General features: G+C 40.7%; 1 protein-coding gene across 5 annotated transcripts in view; it reads left to right on the forward strand.

Moving 5' to 3' along the window:
- The window catches only part of bcar1 (BCAR1 scaffold protein, Cas family member), a 93,898-nt gene that overhangs the window by 38,815 nt on the left and 36,540 nt on the right, over window positions 1-18,543 (forward strand). The window contains exon 1 of one of the 5 annotated variants that reach the window (XM_040132685.1): window positions 6,030-6,390. The exons of the other annotated variants lie outside the window; for them this stretch is intronic. Coding sequence (XP_039988619.1) covers window positions 6,379-6,390 — 12 coding nt within the window. The 5' untranslated portion in view covers window positions 6,030-6,378. Of the gene's footprint in view, window positions 1-6,029; window positions 6,391-18,543 lie in introns of those variants that run through there. 5 annotated transcript variants of the gene reach the window in all.

The raw sequence follows: 18,543 nt of genomic DNA on the forward strand, positions 1-18,543 counted from the left end.
TGCTGTCACAATGGTGAAAAAAAAGCAAGTAACAAAGGAAGACAGACTGGTTGGTCAGGGGTTCATCCTAAAGCAAGATAATGACCCAGAACATTAGAAGAGAAGAACTAAACGGTGGCTTCACATGATGGAAGACCAGCACAGTCTCCAGATCTAAACCCCATGGAACTGGTTTGGGATGAACTGGACAGAAGGTGAAAGCAAAGCAACCTCCAGATGCAACAAAATAGTGGGAACTTCAGCAACAGTGTAGGGACGAACCTTGTGAGCAATATTTCATTTCCATCATAGAAGGAACGCCATGATTGTGTTCGGCTGCTGGATGAGTCGAAAATTTAGATTAAATTTAGGATTTAAGATTCTGTTATTCCTTTCTTTTTAAATCTTTTTTTTAAATTTGTTCTATGCTTTAATTTCAGAAACACTGAGAAATTATACTATAAATTTCAGAAACAACTGGAAATAAGGAGGTGGTCTAAAAGTTTTGACCGGTAGTGTAAACCAGTCAGCCAAAACATTAAAACTATTTACTAGTTTTAATGGTTTGGCTGAATCGTGTATATATACAGTATGTATATACTATATATATATATATATATATATATATATATATATATATATATATATATATATATATATATATATATATATATATATATATATATATATATATACTGAAGTTGCAGAAGTAATCCAAAATCCTCAAAGACTTGGCTATCCCGCCACCACTCTAGTGCAGTGTCAGTCAAATTTGAATGTGTTTCACATGGTGCTTCTTCATTGCTTCACTGAAACAAAGATGGCAGCCAGAAATCATAGCTGCTTGGTTGTCCATTTTCCAGCTTCACTTAGATCCGGGAGTGAAGATATTCAGATTCTACGTCAGTGGACAGCATAGGGTGCGCAAGAGTTCTGGAGGATCACGGACTTATCTTTAAAAACCCAGGAAGTTTTTTAACTGAGTGGCAGTGTTGAGCCAGAGCTACAGTATGGACATCCTTAACCTGAACTGAGAGTGAAGACACAGAGATTGAGTGTTCCTGAAGCCACTTCCCCAGCAGAGATCATTACCATATTCAGATACACGTTGACCTACATCTCTAAATCCTCAATGACTGCTTTCTGCTCTTTTGTGTGTGCGCGTGTGTGCGCGTGTGTGTGTGTGTGTGTGTGTGTGTGTGTGTGTGTGTGTGTGTGTGTGTGTGTGTGTGTGTGTGTGTGTGTGTGTGTGTGTGTGCGCGTGTGTGTGTGTGCATGTGCGTTGCATACACTTGCCATTTGTAGGTCAGTGTGACAGAGGCTGTTGTTGTTGAGTGTGCCGGTCAGAGAGGGCAGTGCCCAGGTCATGGAGGGTGAAGTGTGTGTGTAGGTGTGTGGAATTCTCCGTTGGATAGTTGGCACCAGTGCTGTTCAGCATCATACACAATGTAACGACTGTTCTTCAAATATCAGACAACTGGGAGGTCCAGAGGTTACATGGCCATATTGGGACATCCTACATTGGATACAGGCATTGCTACTAATAAATAAAACCAAGCTTTATTTCATAAGTGTGTCATTCACCTGAGCAATAAATTCATTTCAACTGGTGAACGATAGTTGTATAATAGCAGTTCCTTCAAATTCAGCTGAAATACAGTAAATAGCGAAGCTGTAGGAAGGTGGCAGAACCCAGAAAATCCAGGGGACTCCTCTTATCTGATGTCACACTGGTCTCCATCTACACCAAAGCAGTGGGCACACGTAACCTTTGTTGCTGATTATGATTTGGGTGTCACCACTGATCGGATTAAATCAGCTCTCTGTGTTGTGTGCGTCTCCAAAGCCTGATATATCTTCTTCCTCTGATCCACAGAGCTCCACTGTTGTCCAGCAGCAACACGTTCCTTCATTACCATGAACACACACTCTGCAGTTTATTTTGACTCAGCCCCATATATACTGTCCTGAAACTAAATACCTATGAGATGTTTGAAAAGATTTCCGTCCTCAGTAGGAGCCAATGGGCTCGGTGCTGAGAGCCCCAGACAGAGTAGAGACGACAGAAAGTGTTGACAGACGGACTAACACATTGTTGGTTTGGGTCTTTTCATGGGATTTGTGAAAGTAAGAAAATACAGAATAACACCAGACTTATCCTTAAAAGAATTTTAATCACTGTGTTTTCACAAGTGAAATCAGGACAAGGTTTCAGTGAGTACTACTTAAAAATCCACGTCATCCAGGTTTCATTATAGAGCCAGTTAAAGTGCTTCACAGTACTCCCAGGTCTCTCAGCAGAGTTCGCATTCTGTGTTGCTCTCATCCTTCCAGTCACTGTTTCATTCAATTTTTGGCTTTTCTTGTTGGCTCACTGATTTCTGTTAAATATTAATGATACAATGGACTAAGTGGTTACTGATGGTTCATTGTGTTCTCATGGGGTTTGGTTTATGTAGTTATTTATTTGTTATTTATTTGTTTATTTCGTTATTTATTTCAACCCCAAGAAGAGCGGCTGCTGCTCTTGGGGTCGCACAAATTTTTAAACAAAACTTCATTAACAGAAGATACATCAGTACACATTGGCATCATTCATACTCAAAATAAGACTCACAATACATATTACAGCCACTACAACACATGTTGTAGTGTACCAACTCAAAACCTGTCTAATACTTACGATAGCTCTATATCATAATTTGATTTTTTTTAATAACTAAGAAAAGAAATCTCTTCACAACTCAATCCACTAAGTCTCTAATAAAAGTGGGACGGATAGCTCCCTACATCCTATTCTTTCTTCAAGAACAGAACAGCAAACGAGGAAATCATATAAACAAGAAAGTCACACAGTGCTCTATGCTAGTCTTTGTGGAAACAAATACATTCTTAACTTTTTTCAAAAACATGTCATATTACTTTCTGATGTCAAGAACATCCCTCCGTTGCTTGATAGTTAACTGTTCTCCGTTGTGTTAAACTAGTTTCGAGCAGAGTAATGATGTCTCTCAGAAAAAAAGAAAGATAAGTTATTATAAAGTATATGTGGGGTTTCAGTTATGATTATATTTCTAATAAAGCACACTAGAAAATGATGCAGCCTGCTTTTTAATACTTAACCAAGCTAAACGTTATTCATTGTACTTACTTTCGTTCGATATGGGTTTGGTTGTTGCCTAGTGACACAATCCTAATCAAAGTCTCCCAGTGTGTAGTTCTTTGTATTTACCCAGTCATTCAGCATGGCATTTTTCTGGTTATCAAGACTAAAAAAATCTTTGTATGTTGCTTGAAATCAGTCTTTCTGTGTAGTTTTTGCAATCTTCCAATCTCCCAGATCATCTATGCACCACAGATGATCACTCTGACACACAAACACACACACACATCAACAGGAAATAGGCCACAACTCTTGTCCATCATCTTTTGCACAGTGGCACTGGAAAAATGCTGACTCAATGTGGATGGAAGGCCAAATGAATCTATATTAGTGTGGCGTCAGAGGATTCAGGGTCCAGTTGATGGGTCATAAAGTCAGAAATTTCCCCCAACAAGACAAACAAGAAAGTAAGTAAACTGCACATACAGAGGCAGACCTCAGCTTCCTGTTGCAAAACTCGTCCACTGTCCTGTGGCCGACCCCACAAAAGTAGGGTTATGACCTGCATTGTTTGTGTGTGTTTGCGTGTGTGAGTGTGTGTGTGTGTGTGTGTGTGTGTGTGTGTGTGTGTGTGTGTGTGTGTGTGTGTGTGTGTGTGTGTGTGTGTGTGCATGCGCATGTGCGATGGGGTTTGGGGTCAGAGATAAGTGCTGATATTGACACTTGTTGTTTGCTCTATGTCTCTTGTCTGGGTGTTATTAAGTCACGAACTCCCATCTCATGATACAGCAGCCCAACTACTTCATCACACGAAACTAGATCTTTCTCAACAGAAGTCCTAGAAGCCCTATTTCAGTCCCTGAATGCTTAACCTCGCTGGCTTCAGCTCTTTGTGGAAGTGGCTTTTCGTCATTTGGACAAGGGAGCCTTTTTTTACGTTCAGACATGACAAATGAAATTTTATGGAACAGTTATTGGCACCTGTTGCTAGGCATTTATCCACACGGTCAGAATGAAAATTTAACATATATAGAGAGATTCTTGGTCAGACTATTACCGTGGTCGTTGTGGTTTTTTTTTACAGGTCCGACCTAGTGAGATACCTGTTTTGGCTTTGTTGTGAGCAGGGTTCTAACTCAGACATGATTAGATTCAGATTAACATAATGGGGTGCAGGTCTGAAAGGGGCTTTAGTTAGAATATTTGTTTGCAGCTTTTGCTTTCAGACTCTTTGATTTCCATTTGTAAGTGTCTATTCATAATGGAGTTGACTGACTGAGCTGTATTCTTGTCTGGTTGGAAATGGTCTCAGAAGGTGTTTGGCATCTTTGTTGTTATGTCACTCAGCTCACATTTTTGGGAAGTACATAATCAAATTGCAATTTTAACCTCTAAAATGCTTAATTTTAATTTTTTAATTTTTTTTTTTTTTTTAAATCCAGCATCACATAGACACATACTCTACATCAGCTTGTTCCAACATTTCATTTAGGTTCACTGTATGATGCTGTGTGGAATATACAAACCTTATTCGACATGTCCACATTTCCCCAAAACTTTATTACAAGACCCACTGTATTTTATTTATTTTATTTACAGACCCACTTCCTGTTTATAACGACTGTATTTAGTTTACATGAACATGAACTCATGACATAAACAAACATTACTGATCCCTTAAATTGTGAAAAATGTGCAACATTTTATTGTTCAAAGTTACAATAGCCATTAAAAAGAGTGAATTAATTGGAAGTGTACCAGTTGAACACTGGTCAAATCTTACTTTCCTATGAATTTACAATTAAATGTTAATATATCCATAGTTGAAAAATTTAAATCATGGGACCCATTATTGAACCATATTACCCAACGTTTAAAGCATATCAAAGAAGAAACTGAACCGGAGTAACAGAGAAAAACAGCTCATCTTGCCGTATAACAAAGTGGAATTAGAAGCCAGAAGCAAAAGCAAGATAAAAAATATTCAGTAAATTATTAACAGATCAGAGACCAGTCAATTCTTTTTGAAAAAAGGGAATATCAACCAACAACTACAGACGGGTGACAAATGAAAGGAAAAAACTGAAAAATAAGTGGAGAAACAGGATGACAATGCCCCCATCACGGTATGGTTTGATGAGCATGAGAATGATGTGAATCATGTGCCGTGGCCTTCACAGTCACAGTCAGATCTCAACCCAGTTGAAAACCGATGGGAGATTTTGGGCCGACGTGTTAGAAAGCGCTCTCTCTAGTGTTCATCCCTCCAGTCGGGCTCCAGAGACTTAGAGAGTCAATGCTAAGGTGCGCTGAAGCTGTTCTGGTGGCAGCACCTGAATAAGACGCTTCATGTTGGTTTTTCTTTTAATTTGTCAGCTGTCTGTAGCTAAGACAATACAACTCATAGTAGAATAGTATTCAAATACTGTAGGACCTTGCTGAGGTATTTTTTTAGAAATTCTAAACATGCAGGACAAAGAGAAACAAATATATACCCTTAGGTAAAAGGTTAGAAATTCCACTTAATAAGTGTAATAGTGTCAAGAGTAAAATTCAGAGAGTTAACATGCTCTAAACACCAAATCAGACAAAGATTGTCTGTTATCTAAAGCTTCATGTTAGTTACCAACTCTTTAAGGCAGGGTGACAAAGGAACATCAATCTGTGTTTAAAGACAGTGAGATGAGGTAATGTTGCTTCATGCTCATGTGCAGTGCGTTGTACAATTGTGTCTCAGCAGCGTTCCAAAGCACTGACAGGCTCTCACAGCCAGGGGGACACAGAGAGCGATGGAGGGGTGGGGGGTGACAGTGGAAGGCCAAAGCTTATTTGCATGAGAAGAGCTCCGCGGGCCAATGGCCAGATTGGATAGAGGGAATATCAGGATCCAGGAGGAAGTGACGTGTCGGGTTACACACTCCTCCCTCTTTTCCTCGGGCAAGGGAGAGGGAGCCAGGGAGAGGGAGACCAAGTGAGAAAGAAGGGGCGAGCAGGGTAGAAGTAAATGGGCCAAGCAGCAGTCTCATTCTTGCTGTGTGAGATCACGGAGCGGCAGAATGTGTCGGGATCTGCTTGACTACTGAAAACAAGACTGAACAAGACAGAGGGAGAGACAGAGAGAAAAAAAGGACGGAGGACAGGAAAGGAAGGAGGGTGGAAGAGGAAACTTGGAGGAGTGTTGGGATCTTTTGGGGTCTACTCTCCGTACAGGATTTAGTCGGCAAAGTATCTCACAGGGGCTGAGCTACAGCCCTGCCCCGGAGTACCCACAGCCGCTTCGCCGCAGTAGGGACAAAATGAACTATCTGGTGAGTGTGTGTTTTTGTGTGTGTGTGTGTGTGTGTGTGTGTGTGTGTGTGTGTGTGTGTGTGTCTGTGTCTGTGTGTGTGTGAGTGAGTGTCTGTGTGCGTGAGATTTGTATGCATGAAAAATCACTGCCTCTACGGAACTCTATGGCTTTTTTAAATTCTGTGCCTCTTTTGGTATCCGTCTATTCCTTCATCCCCTGTGGTTCAGTGTGTGTGTGTGTGTGTGTGTGTGTGTGTGTGTGTGTGTGTGTGTGTGTGTGTGCGTGCGTGCGTGCGTGCGTGCGTGTGTGTGTGTGTGTGTGAGTGCTTTAGCAGGACCTGCTATACCCCAGCTGTGCACGGACTGGGTAGGGAGGGGGGAGAAGGAGTGGGGGAGACTTGAGTATGAAGAAAAGGGGGAGGAGAGGGAAACTGGAGTTAACATTTTCTCTGTGGATTCCTACCTTTTGTTGGATCTCAGTGGGGATTGTTTGTGTTGTTTGTGCGTGTGTGTTGGTTTTGGGGTAAAGAGTTTAAGTACACACTGGTTGAGGAGACTTCACTGCCCTGTAATGGAATGTGCAACGACAAAAAGGACAAAGTTGCTAAAAATTCCTAACACTCTTCTTGGAGTTTTCAAAATAAAACACTGGTTATCTATTGTTTTGTTTTGTATGGAGCGAGTTTTTGAAAGTCAGGCCACTGAATATAACAAAAATACAAATTGTGTGCAGTAAGAAATAGGTAAAACATCCAATAACGTGAAAAGAGAAAAATGAAGCAGAGATGTAATGTTGCATTTCTGAATGCGTTGATAAGAATTGAGTAAAAGTTCGTCACTCGATGCCTGTAATCCTCTTGAGAACTTTCCTTACTGAATCCTGAGGATACACAGTGCATGTGTTCTTTTAAACTTTCTTCCTTGAATGCATCGCTTCAATTCAGAATCCGAACACACAGCAGAATGCCGTCGTCCTCATCACATTTAGCTGTTCGGTTTTTCTCTGCTTTCTGCTTGTTGCTCTCCAGCATTCAGGGAAAATTAGGAATAAACCTTCCTTATTTTCCCTGAAGGCTATGGGAAGGAAGGAGGGAAGAAAGAAAGAGAGGCAGAGCCATGGTCTGTCTTTCTGCTGACTCAGAGGAAAGTGGAGAGAAATGAAGGTTTTATGGCCAGAGGACGGAGGGAGGCGATCGGTCGGCTGAAAGAGAAAAATGCTCCAGTAAAACAGGAGCCGAGAGAGAAGGAGAGCAGAAAGAGAGGCGGGACGGGATGATATGTGCAAGTATTGAGTATGACATTGATTTAGTAAAACAGAGAGAGACAGCGGGGACTGGTTGACTTAGGGAAGACAACAAATGGTTTGTATGGAGGGAGAGAAGAGTAGTTGGAGGAGAGAAGGAAAGATAGAAAGGCAAAGTGGCAGTAACAGTCCGTCCCTGCTATTGTTTGAAAGGCTTCTGCGTCAGTGTTGGCTCACTGCTCATGTCATACCACTGTGTGTGTGTGTGTGTGTGTGTGTGTGTGTGTGTGTGTGTGTGTGTGTGTGTGTGTGTGTGTGTGTGTGTGTGTGTGTGTGTGTTTGTGTTTGTGTTTGTGTGTTTGGAGTAGCTACACAGTCAGGAATGTGGCAGACTGAAATACTGTGGAGCAGATCCCTGTGTGTGTAACGAGTGATTACATGCCAGTAATTAGTGTGTAATTAATATAAAATAACATTCCACTGTTGTTGAACTCAGAGATAGCCATGTCAAAGCTTCCCACTGACAGTGCAAAACTGCCATGTTGTGTTGACTTCAGATGTAATGTCAATTTTTTACTTTTAGTGTAAAATACATTTCTTAAATGCGGAACTAAGTAAAGGTGGTAATTTTCTTAGTTATATTTGTAGCCTCAAAAGCTCTAATCCAAAGTAAAAATGAAAGAAAGCAGATAAGGAAAGACATTGAGAACATCAGTGATATATTTTTTTGGCCTTTTTTTAAATTTTAAAGAAAAGGTGTGTTACCTGGCAACAAGCAGATCTCTACATCATCTCAGGATCACAAGGGCAGACATTACTAGAAAAGAAACAAATTCATAAACAAAAATAACAATATAACACATATACAGATAATGGGAGACTCAATTATAACGAAATCAAAAAGCAAAGAAACACATACACAGGAGACTGTTAGACATTAACGTGGCACGTAGTTGATTTTTACGTACGTTCAGAAAAGGTCCCTTGGAAACACCCTAACAAACTACACTTTGATCTATAGAGTCATCAAATCTTCTTTTAAAATCTGGAGCTTTAGCTGTTTTCCAGCGTTGTGGAATGATTATGGAAGCTGCAATTCTACCCTTCATGGCTGGAAAATACATATTTTGAAATATTTATTTTAGATCTTCCCTCCAAGCAAAGATAAAACTCGGAGTCGGAAGAGTTGCTGCACCAAACCGTCCTCCAAGTTCTGATTCGATTCTATGTTGTTTTAATGGACTGGGAGGACCATATATCATATCTACACATGTTGAATATCAGCATTTGATGTGTCCTTGTCAGGTTGGGCTGAAAGTAGTAGCACCCAGAATCTCTCATGTGGGCCCATAACTTCTTTCCATCTTTATTCATTACATTAAATACCCTCCCGCTACAACTATTACAATATAGTCGGATTTCAAGGCTGTGTTTAGTACACAACCAGTGACACACTTTCTGTCTTAGAAGTGAGGAGGAGTTAACGGGGCCAGGAAACAGGGCTGACTTTAAATAGATGAAGAGGAGTCCCACCATACCATGGAGAAGTGTGTGTGAGTGTGTGTTAGAGAGAGAATATCAGGTTCACACATTCATCCCAACAGTCAGGTTTCCCTGACTCTAATTTGACCCAGGCTAGTTAGACACAGTGCTCATCTCGCCTGTTTGCCTGTCAGATGGATTAAATGTGAGGAGAGGGGCCAGTAGGTGGAAGTGCGACGCTCATCAGACTCCCCCCAGTTTGGAAGTGTAAAGGTGGTGGTGCTACAGTAGTGTATTATGACGCAGGGATATTGTTATTGTTGTTTTTTAAAGAAAGTCCTGATGAGCGCTAGTTATGTACAGAACTGCACATAGGGCTGGGTATCAAGTGATAGTACCAGTAGAAAAGAACACTTTGATACCTTTCCTTAAGGTATATACGTTAAACATTTTCCACAAAAACCTCGCTTTTTTTTCATTGTCATTTCATTGTCAGCAAGTTGTCAAAAGTGAAAAGACCCTGATCAATAATGTGTCAGTTCATCTCTAAATCCCTGACCTCCCCAGCCTGTCTACGACTCTTTAACAAAGATGTAGTTTAATTAAAAAAGGCTCAGTAATTTCCTAAAACAGCTGGCCACCGTAGTGTTTAACAAACAGGGGCAGCAGGACGGTGTGCTTGTGACTGAGTCAGAAGAAGAGTGTATGTGTGTGTTCACGGTAATGCGGGAACGTGTCACCCAGTGCACCAGTGTGGCTCACTGATGTGTTTTTATAGTTATAGGAGTTACACCCTCATCACAACCCCCATTTAACCCACTGTCCTTTTCTGTTTGCTGTTTTATATTTAGACATTATTTGAATACAGGTCTTTGTCATGCCCCCAATATAAAATAAAGATACGAATTGTTGGAGTAAGGATTTGCAGTGGCCCTCGTTGTGTCAGTACACACTTCTTTGCCCATGTATTTCTCCTGACTCACTGACTGAGTCATGGAGACCTAGCTTCCAGCAGGAATTCCCCTCTGTCTCCTGCATAACACACACACTTGCACACGCACACAACCGCTCACCATCTCCAGCCCCCCCAGGGTGCCCTGGCTCGGGTGGTAATCCGCCCACCCCCACCTACCAAACCACACACATGCACATCCACTGAACACAGTCGTCTTCCCTGACCCCTGAGTTAAAGGAAACAAAGGTGTCACACATAAAGGCAGTCAATCAGTGGAGCAGTGAATCAGCCAATCAGAACACAAGCCAGTCAGTCAGTAAATGCACTTATAGTGTGTCATTGAGACACCTGAAAACGGTATTTTCACCCATGACCCTACCTTTACCTGATAGTTTGTCCCAGCGCAAAAGCATTAACAGTACTATGTGACTCATTCAAGCCAGTAAATGTGACTCAGTAGACAGAGTCACCTTTGACCCAGATACCATGTGGTTCTGGGACACTGCGCTGAGCACCTGAAAAGGCTTTGGAGTTGCCGGAGAGACAGACAGTTTTGGATGTGACTTCTCACTTCGGCCTCAGTGATCACACTGAACAGATTTAGAATATCTGGACCCAATGGTCCTTATCATGTTGGATTAATAACTGTGTTGAGAAAGGGGGCCATCCGGGTTTGAACATGTGTTTTGTTACAGAATGAAAGAGGGAAAGTGAAGTTGGTACAGATGAATAGGACTTTTCTGACATGATGAATATGATGAAATTTGAAATATAAAATTATTTATTGTTTCATTCTCATCAATAAAAACAATATCTTTTTTCCGGTGTTTGTGAGATTTCCTTAACATGAACTGAATATGCTTGTAATGCTGGTTTATCGTCCTTGCCACCAGAGTTTGTGTGCTGTAATTTTCCCTCCTGTTGTACCCCTGTCTTTCAGCAGCTAATAGTATAACCTGACCCAGAATTGACAGAATCTACCATGCTGCATGTTGAGGATCCTTTTAGTTTGTGATGCATCATATTAATATATGAAACAAAGTAATGTGACAGAAAGCGGGCTTCATTATGTTGCTGGTACATGGACGCATCCAGCCACAAGAAACATATTAAAGGTTGAGAGACAGATATCAGTTTCAAAAAGCTCTGTTTATTTCTGTCCAGACTAAAATCAGAGCTAATTCAATCCAGTATTCTGTTTTTGAAAAGCTGTTATCTGAGATGTTAAAATAGAGGGAAGTAAATGCCTCTTAAAAAAATTCATCACCATTACTATGGACATGGCCAAAAACAGACATCAAATTGATTCATTGATTAGGTGTCCTGCACCACATGTTGCTCAGCCCATATTGGCTTGCAAGATACTAAGGAACAAAAACCAAGATGGTCATGAAACAGTACATGATGTATACCTGTACCAATTCAATTTCTTATTTTATGTAAAATATTTTTTCCATTTTTACTTTTGTTAGATAATGCATGGTAGGCAGAGGGGATGGTAAATCAGACAAGAGAAAGAGGGGTGACTTGAATCGGGGACGTCATTTTCAATAACTCTTCCAAACCAACAATGTGTGATAATTGTATAGTCACGTCAAGTCTTTTGGGTCTGTGAAATCTGCCAGGTAAGTGTCCACAGTCACTTAGGACACAAATTCAGTGTCTATGTGTCACATTGAGATCTGGACCAGTGCTGAAAGACAAGGCCTTGTCCTGTTGCAGACTGACTCACGCCACATTGGTCATGGACTGCCAAATAGAGGGAACGTTCACATGCAAATCAACATTCTTCATTAGTCATCTCCCGGAACGTGAATAAACTGGATCAAATTGAATTTCTTCACTCATTGCCAACATGGGTTGTTTTCCCAGAATGTTTGATTGTGTTGTCTTTAAAATTAACACGGATACTGCAAATTCCCGATTTCCAGCTATTGATTTATCTAGAGATGGATTTAAGCCGCACTGTGGCTCAGTAGTTAGTTCTGTCAGCTTCCTGGTTTGATATCTTATTCTCCTGTTGTTCAGTCAAAGACTATGAGAATATGAGTCATTATTAAATTAAAAAACAAACTGTTTTGCTGGTGTGCAACAAAATAATCTCAAAGGTCAATTTAGTAGCTTTCAACCGCTTATCGTCACCTGTTGAAAGCTCAAACAAAACGCCATGAAATGTGACTGAAAGCTTTAAAAAGCTATCAGGTGGACATGGTAGCTTAGATTATTTTACACAGTCTGCTGCCAAGGGTAAAGAAAGAATTTGCATGCCAAATAACTGTTTAAATAGTGACCCATTTGCCAGAAAAACCTATAGCTTTGGACAGACAAATGGCAGATTCAGTAGGGTGGTATTGCTACTGTGAAGGCCTCGGGGTAAATTAGTCTGGTTCTGCAGCAATGTGCATGCAGTTGGAGATGAACATCCCTTAAACCATAGATACCATAAAACTGCTTTCATCTCTAACTCCGTGCAGGCAAAACTTAATATAAATTTAATCATGCTTAAATTGTTAAATAAATTGCTCAATTGCTCCTCACTTTTAAAGGTTTGCAAAACAGGCTGTAGAAGTATACCTTTTAATTTTTCTTTAGCCTTAAACAAGCAAGCGCAGATGGAAAAGCATACACACTTGGGACTTCACTTCATTCTAGTAAGGATCAAATCCAGTTATTGTACTTCTTAAATTGACTAATGTCATGCAGATTTCACCTTAACTTAACATTAAATCTTCAGGTCATTTTAGGGTCCAAAATGAAGCGGCTCTGTATCATTGTGGTTAAGACACTAGGAGTAAAGCTTTGCTGCACATGTCTCAGAACTAAAGTATGCAGAGCCTTTACTTCTGCTGATGCGCTGGCCTTCAGTATATACCTGTGTTTTTTCTATTGGTTTCACAGTACAGTACAGAACAATTAGCCAACAAACAACAGGCTGTGAATCTCTGGATGGTTTTCCCCGCTGCTCACTGCTGAATCAGTTTCAGCTGCGACTTTCTCAACAGATTTATGTGAGCGCCACAGTTCACCAGTGTGGAGATATATGGCCCAGTGGTTGTGAAACCATTTTAAACCAGACACCTTTAGCATTTCAGTGGAGATGTCGCAATACTGCATATTGAGGTATTAAAAGCTTTTCATGGAGCTTCATGCCACAGCGCTTTTGAGCTTGTATGTTTTGAATGTTGTATTCAGGTTAAAGATGTGGACCTCAGCTCTTGAATCATGAATATGTTTTGAGCAAAGAAATAAAGACTGTAATCTCTGTCACGCACTCACTCACAAACACAGTGATCAGGAGCTATGGCAGCAGGTTTTAGCTCAAGTCTTTGCTACCTGTGTAAGTGCAAGTTAGTAAAGCCCTTAAACACAGGCGTGGGCTGCTCTGTGGACATAGGTCCAGCTCTTCTGTTGTTTATCGCACATAATAATTTTTGAAGGTGTTGGGTCACAACCACTGCCCTTGATACTCCAAATTTAGTAAACAGAACATGATAGAATTACTGGCTAGCTAAACGGCTAACAGTCAAGAAAGAACCTAAGAAATTATGAGTGTGTCTCCTATTTTATGACAGATTGAATTGTAACATTAATTTCAGAACCGCTTTTGAAAGCTGAATACAGCACAAACCACAGTTTTGCCCAAAGTTACACTGGTTGATTTCGTTACCCTGCTTGATAATGTTAGTGTGGATTGAGATCACTGAATTGCTGCACATGTCTGATATAGATCTGTGGTGTTGTGCTCTTTTAGCCGGCTGGAGAAGCAGCTTTGTAGACAGGATTAAGAATGGGGACGTCGCCTTTTTGCACATCCTTGAAAAATAGCGGCAGAAATATGTCCACCAAAATATCCGATTCTTAAATGAGATGGATGTAGCTTTACAGGTTGTTGTAAATCAACTTACAGAATAGAAAGCTGGCTTCAGGTAACACATTTTAGATGAATTACTTTGGACTTTTACACAAAAACAAAAGAAAGTTACTGGTGTAAAATGTATTTCACTCTAATCTCAGCAGTAGTAGAAACTGTTCTACTTGTGTAGGATGTTTTGAGTGTTCCACCCGCTAGTTCTCACTGTTGTGTCAAGGTGGAGCTGTTTTGAACCAGCCAACTATGCATGTGCGTGATGGCAGCTTTTCATAAGGTCCTACCTGGTTCGCCTGTCAACAGGTTAAGAAACTGTCAAGCCACGCCTACGTGAGTCTATCTTGCTTGAGGCTACAAAATCCCTGCTGTTGTTTCTGCTGTTAGTCATAGCCTGAGGGCAGGAATTCTTCAGCTGGGATCATCACCTGCTAAAGCAGCAACCTTAACTAGCATTTAGGAGGGTACATAAAGCTGGGGCTGTTTGGGAAACCCAGAATTAGTTTGATTTTTCAGCATCAAAGGGTGCAGAGGGTCAACTACCTGAAGAGCTCCCAAGAATTTTAGGGGACTGAAGAAATCAGAAGGAACCCTTTTGTCAGTATCTCGTAGAATCCTTTCAGGGGTTCATGGAAGCCTCAGTACTAATGGGAACATGTCATTGTGTTCTACAGGAATTAATCACTTAAATAAATAAAATTTATAAGCTTTATAAGAAGTTTTAGAAGTTCATTGAACTTCCAATAGTCATTATTGTACTATTGGACCAGACACAGTGGGGGCCAAAAGTCTCAGACCTTCTCAGACTCCACTGTGTACTATATGCTGGAACCTCTTGTCAGAGAAAGCTACAGAAATGATAGGATGCAAACTATCCTTATCCATCCAACATCAAAAAGGTGTGTGTATGTGTATGTGTGTGTGTTGTTAGATGTCAACCATCTGAAAAGCACTTCTGACTGAGTATACTGGCAGCTTTAGACTCTTGACATCAACAGGTTTACTTTCTCAGACTTGACAAAGCTCCTCCAGAGCTACAGAAGACATTATACAACTGTTTACACAGGCTGAGTGCCAGTGAACTGATCTTCATGGGTAAAACAAGTGGAGTGCCCCTTTAAGGTTCATGGAGGATCCTTAGTTTATTTTAGGGTTCTTTACTCTTAAGGTCTGATAAGCATGGGTCTTTTAATTGTGCTCCTTTCCTTACAAAAATGAAAAATTCACAGCCCCTAAGGTTTACCTCAGATCTGTATTTTTGGATAATTTAACACTCCAACTATCTATTAAAACAGAACATAACAAACAGTTTCACACATTACTACTCCCACAGATCAACAGGTATTATTAGCTTTGAAATGATGGGTGACTAATATTAAGAGCCTTCTCCGTGTACTCTGGGCCTGTAAACATGTGTTTTTAACGTCAGTGTCCTGCAGCGGTATCCTAAATGCTCCACCGGGTGCGGGATTCTTTCTGCTGTTGTACAAATCAGCCATGCACTCACAACTATTTCTCAAGAACAGTCTGGCATGCAGAGACAGGAAAACAAGGGGGGGGGGTAGGAAAGAAGTAGAGGGTTGGAGAGAGAGAGAGAATGAGGAGGGCGGAGGGAAGAAGCAAATGAAGCAAAGAAGGGAAAGAAAAAGGTTTGCTCGGCTCTATTTGTTGGTTGCTCATCTTTATGATGAAATGCAAGAATGTGAATGGTGTGTGGATGTGTGTGTTTGTGTGTCTGTGTTTGAGTGTGTGCGTTGTGACACCTCTGGAATGTGAGGTAATAGGAGAGTTGTGTGTTTGTATGTGGAGGCTGTGGAATGCTGTAGTAAGTTTGACTGTGTGTGTGCGTGTGCGTGTGAGAGAGAAGGGGGGGGCAGGCCCAGGCTCGCCTGAGCAATACAACAGATGAACACACACACCTTGGTTATGCAATGATACACACATTTCGTTCACAAAGACACTGGGCAAAGTTAAAGTAGAGTATCTACAGGTCCTGGACTACTTTAAAGACCCCAACAATTCTGTATTTACCCCCAAAAACTGTTTAAATGCCTCAGCTTCAGTTATCAAAGGATTCACATCTTCATATTTCATTTTTGGTGTCTTTTCCTTATGTTTTCCATAATCTTTATAGATCTCAACTCTCATTAACAGGTGTCACTAATCACTATCAGTGTCACAAATGGCCTGTCTTTGCTTTTCTTTGGTTGTTCTTTAAAATTGTCCTAAATGTGTTACCAGGTATAGATATTTTGTAATGGAAGATTTTAAAGAAGTGAATAAGGGCCGCATTGAAACCTACTCAAGTTTTGCAATTTGGCTGAAGATTTTTGAAAAATTATACCAAGGGAGAACATCTAATGTCTATCATTAATGTCAGATTTCAGGAGTCAAAATTTAGAGAATAATATCAGAAATTTTTAGAAATCATTAGTCAAATTTAAGAGTAATCAATCAAAAGAAAATGAACCCCCTTAAATCAACTGACCTGCCGAAGGGACAGTAATTACAAAGTGACTTTAAGTAGCTAAACATTGTTCAATCCAACAAAATTTAATGGGATCTTTAGTTTCCAAAGATCCCATTGTGTAAATATGTCTAAAATAATGCACAAAACATCTAGAGTATGTCTATTAAATAGAATGGTCCAGCCATAGAAAGATGTGAATGAATGAATATTGCTTTAAATGAAGAGCTGCTACAAGCTTATCCACAATATGTGTGTGATGTGTTCTCATCAGAGTGGAAAAGACGATCTTAACAACGTTAAAGCTACCTCAAGTGGAGAAATGGAAAATCTGTACGTTAAGGGAGTTCCTCTGCACCAATCTGCACTGATTTTCAGATAATTGGTTGAGTCGTATAACCAAGCAGAAATGTCAAACATTGTAGCTTCTCCAATGTGTGGATTTGCTGCTTTTCTCTGTTTTATATCATTGTGAACAGAATATCTTTCAATCAAGCAGGTATTCAATGTATCCCTCCGTTTTGATTCTAAGATATGCATTTTCAATGTTTTAATTACACATCAGGTCAGACATGTCTTTGAAGTTACAGTACCTGAGACAAACAAAATAAACAAGATGGGATTTGCACTGGCAAGAAACAAAACCACACGGTAACGTGCGCACACACCCGATCCCTCTCTTGTGCCGTCCTGTCATGTGGAGTCTTGTCCAGAGACAGTTCATTTGCAAATGTTTTACCACCATCCTTAAAAACGCACACACACACACACGCGCGGGCGCGAGCCGCACACCTTTGTACTGCTATCTTAGTGAGGACTCTCATTGACATAATGCAGTCCCTATTCTCTTACCATCACAACTAAATGCCCTAAACCTAATTCTACCCTTAAACCTAAAACCAAGTCTTAACTCTCAAACATTCTCGCAAAGACAGACATACGAGTACACACACACTCACACTCACCTACAGGTTTGTCCATATGGGCTTGTGCCCCAGCTGAGGGATCTCCTACACACTGCTTGTTTCTTAATGAGTGTTTTCTATCTTGTCTGCGGGGAGACAGAAAGTACTTCATTGCTCGTGTGTGTGTATCTATGTGTGTGTGGTATCAACCATCACAAGTCATGTGTTGCTCACGTTGCATCTTACAATAGAATACCAGACCGGATTAGTTTTTTCCCCACATGCTCGTAGGGATTCATAGGTTGACTGTCAGACCACAGGAGCCGCTCTTGACTGTACAGGTAGTATATAAATATGTTTGAAGTTAGGTAGAGTAGACTGATATTAATCATGTATAACAAGTAAAGAATCTAATGGCTAACATTCTGGTGAAGGCTTTTGTGGGGAAACAGTTCAGTGACAGGATCTCACTGACCTTGACATGAGTAATTTGAGGCAGAGTGATGCCTCTCACGGGATCAATGCAAATCTGGTTTAGGCTGGGACTCAAAACACAGTGTTTCTTCCGGCTGCAATTTTTGCCTAGCTCGCAGTAAGGACTGAGGACGGTGGTGTTGGTCAGTCATTCTGTTACTTCTAGACAAAATGTAGTTTATTTTTCTTCTCTATTTAAAAAAAAAAAAAAAAATTCTCAAGTCTTGAAATAAACTTAAAAGGGGTAATCCCTCTTTGATTGACCTGCTCACAACTCGTAGACATAGGCTGTGCATCTTGTGACAAGGAGTCGCGACTAGACACTAGACCCTTTTATACAGCCTGTTCAAGGCAGGAATGTTGCACCTTTATAATTATTATGAATGAAAATGAGCATCAGGCAGGATGAGCGTGTTTTTTTTTTTTATCCCTCCTAAAGTGTCAAGGCAGGAAAAAATGATTCTGTGTCAAAGTAGCTTCGCGAGGCCTCAATGGAAAGACTTGCATGTCCACACGCCGTCCACATGCAGTGTAGTGTTATGTGGTGCGCAAATAAAAACATGGTCAGACAGAAAGAGGCCGCCCCTGCCCAGTCACCTCTGAGCATCATACAAGTCGAGAAAGGCTGAAAGCTACGACTGGTCGGGGTCCAACGTGTAGTCTGGCATGTCACAGCGGGAGCTGAAGGCACCGTATAATCTAACACAGTGATCTGACACAGTGACCACCTTGAAAAACACGTGCCATCTAGTCTTTCTTAGAGTGAGTACCTGGAGGATGGC

This window comes from Xiphias gladius, chromosome 8 (assembly GCF_016859285.1).
Source record: "Xiphias gladius isolate SHS-SW01 ecotype Sanya breed wild chromosome 8, ASM1685928v1, whole genome shotgun sequence".
In the NCBI taxonomy this organism is placed as follows: Eukaryota; Metazoa; Chordata; class Actinopteri; order Istiophoriformes; family Xiphiidae; genus Xiphias; species Xiphias gladius.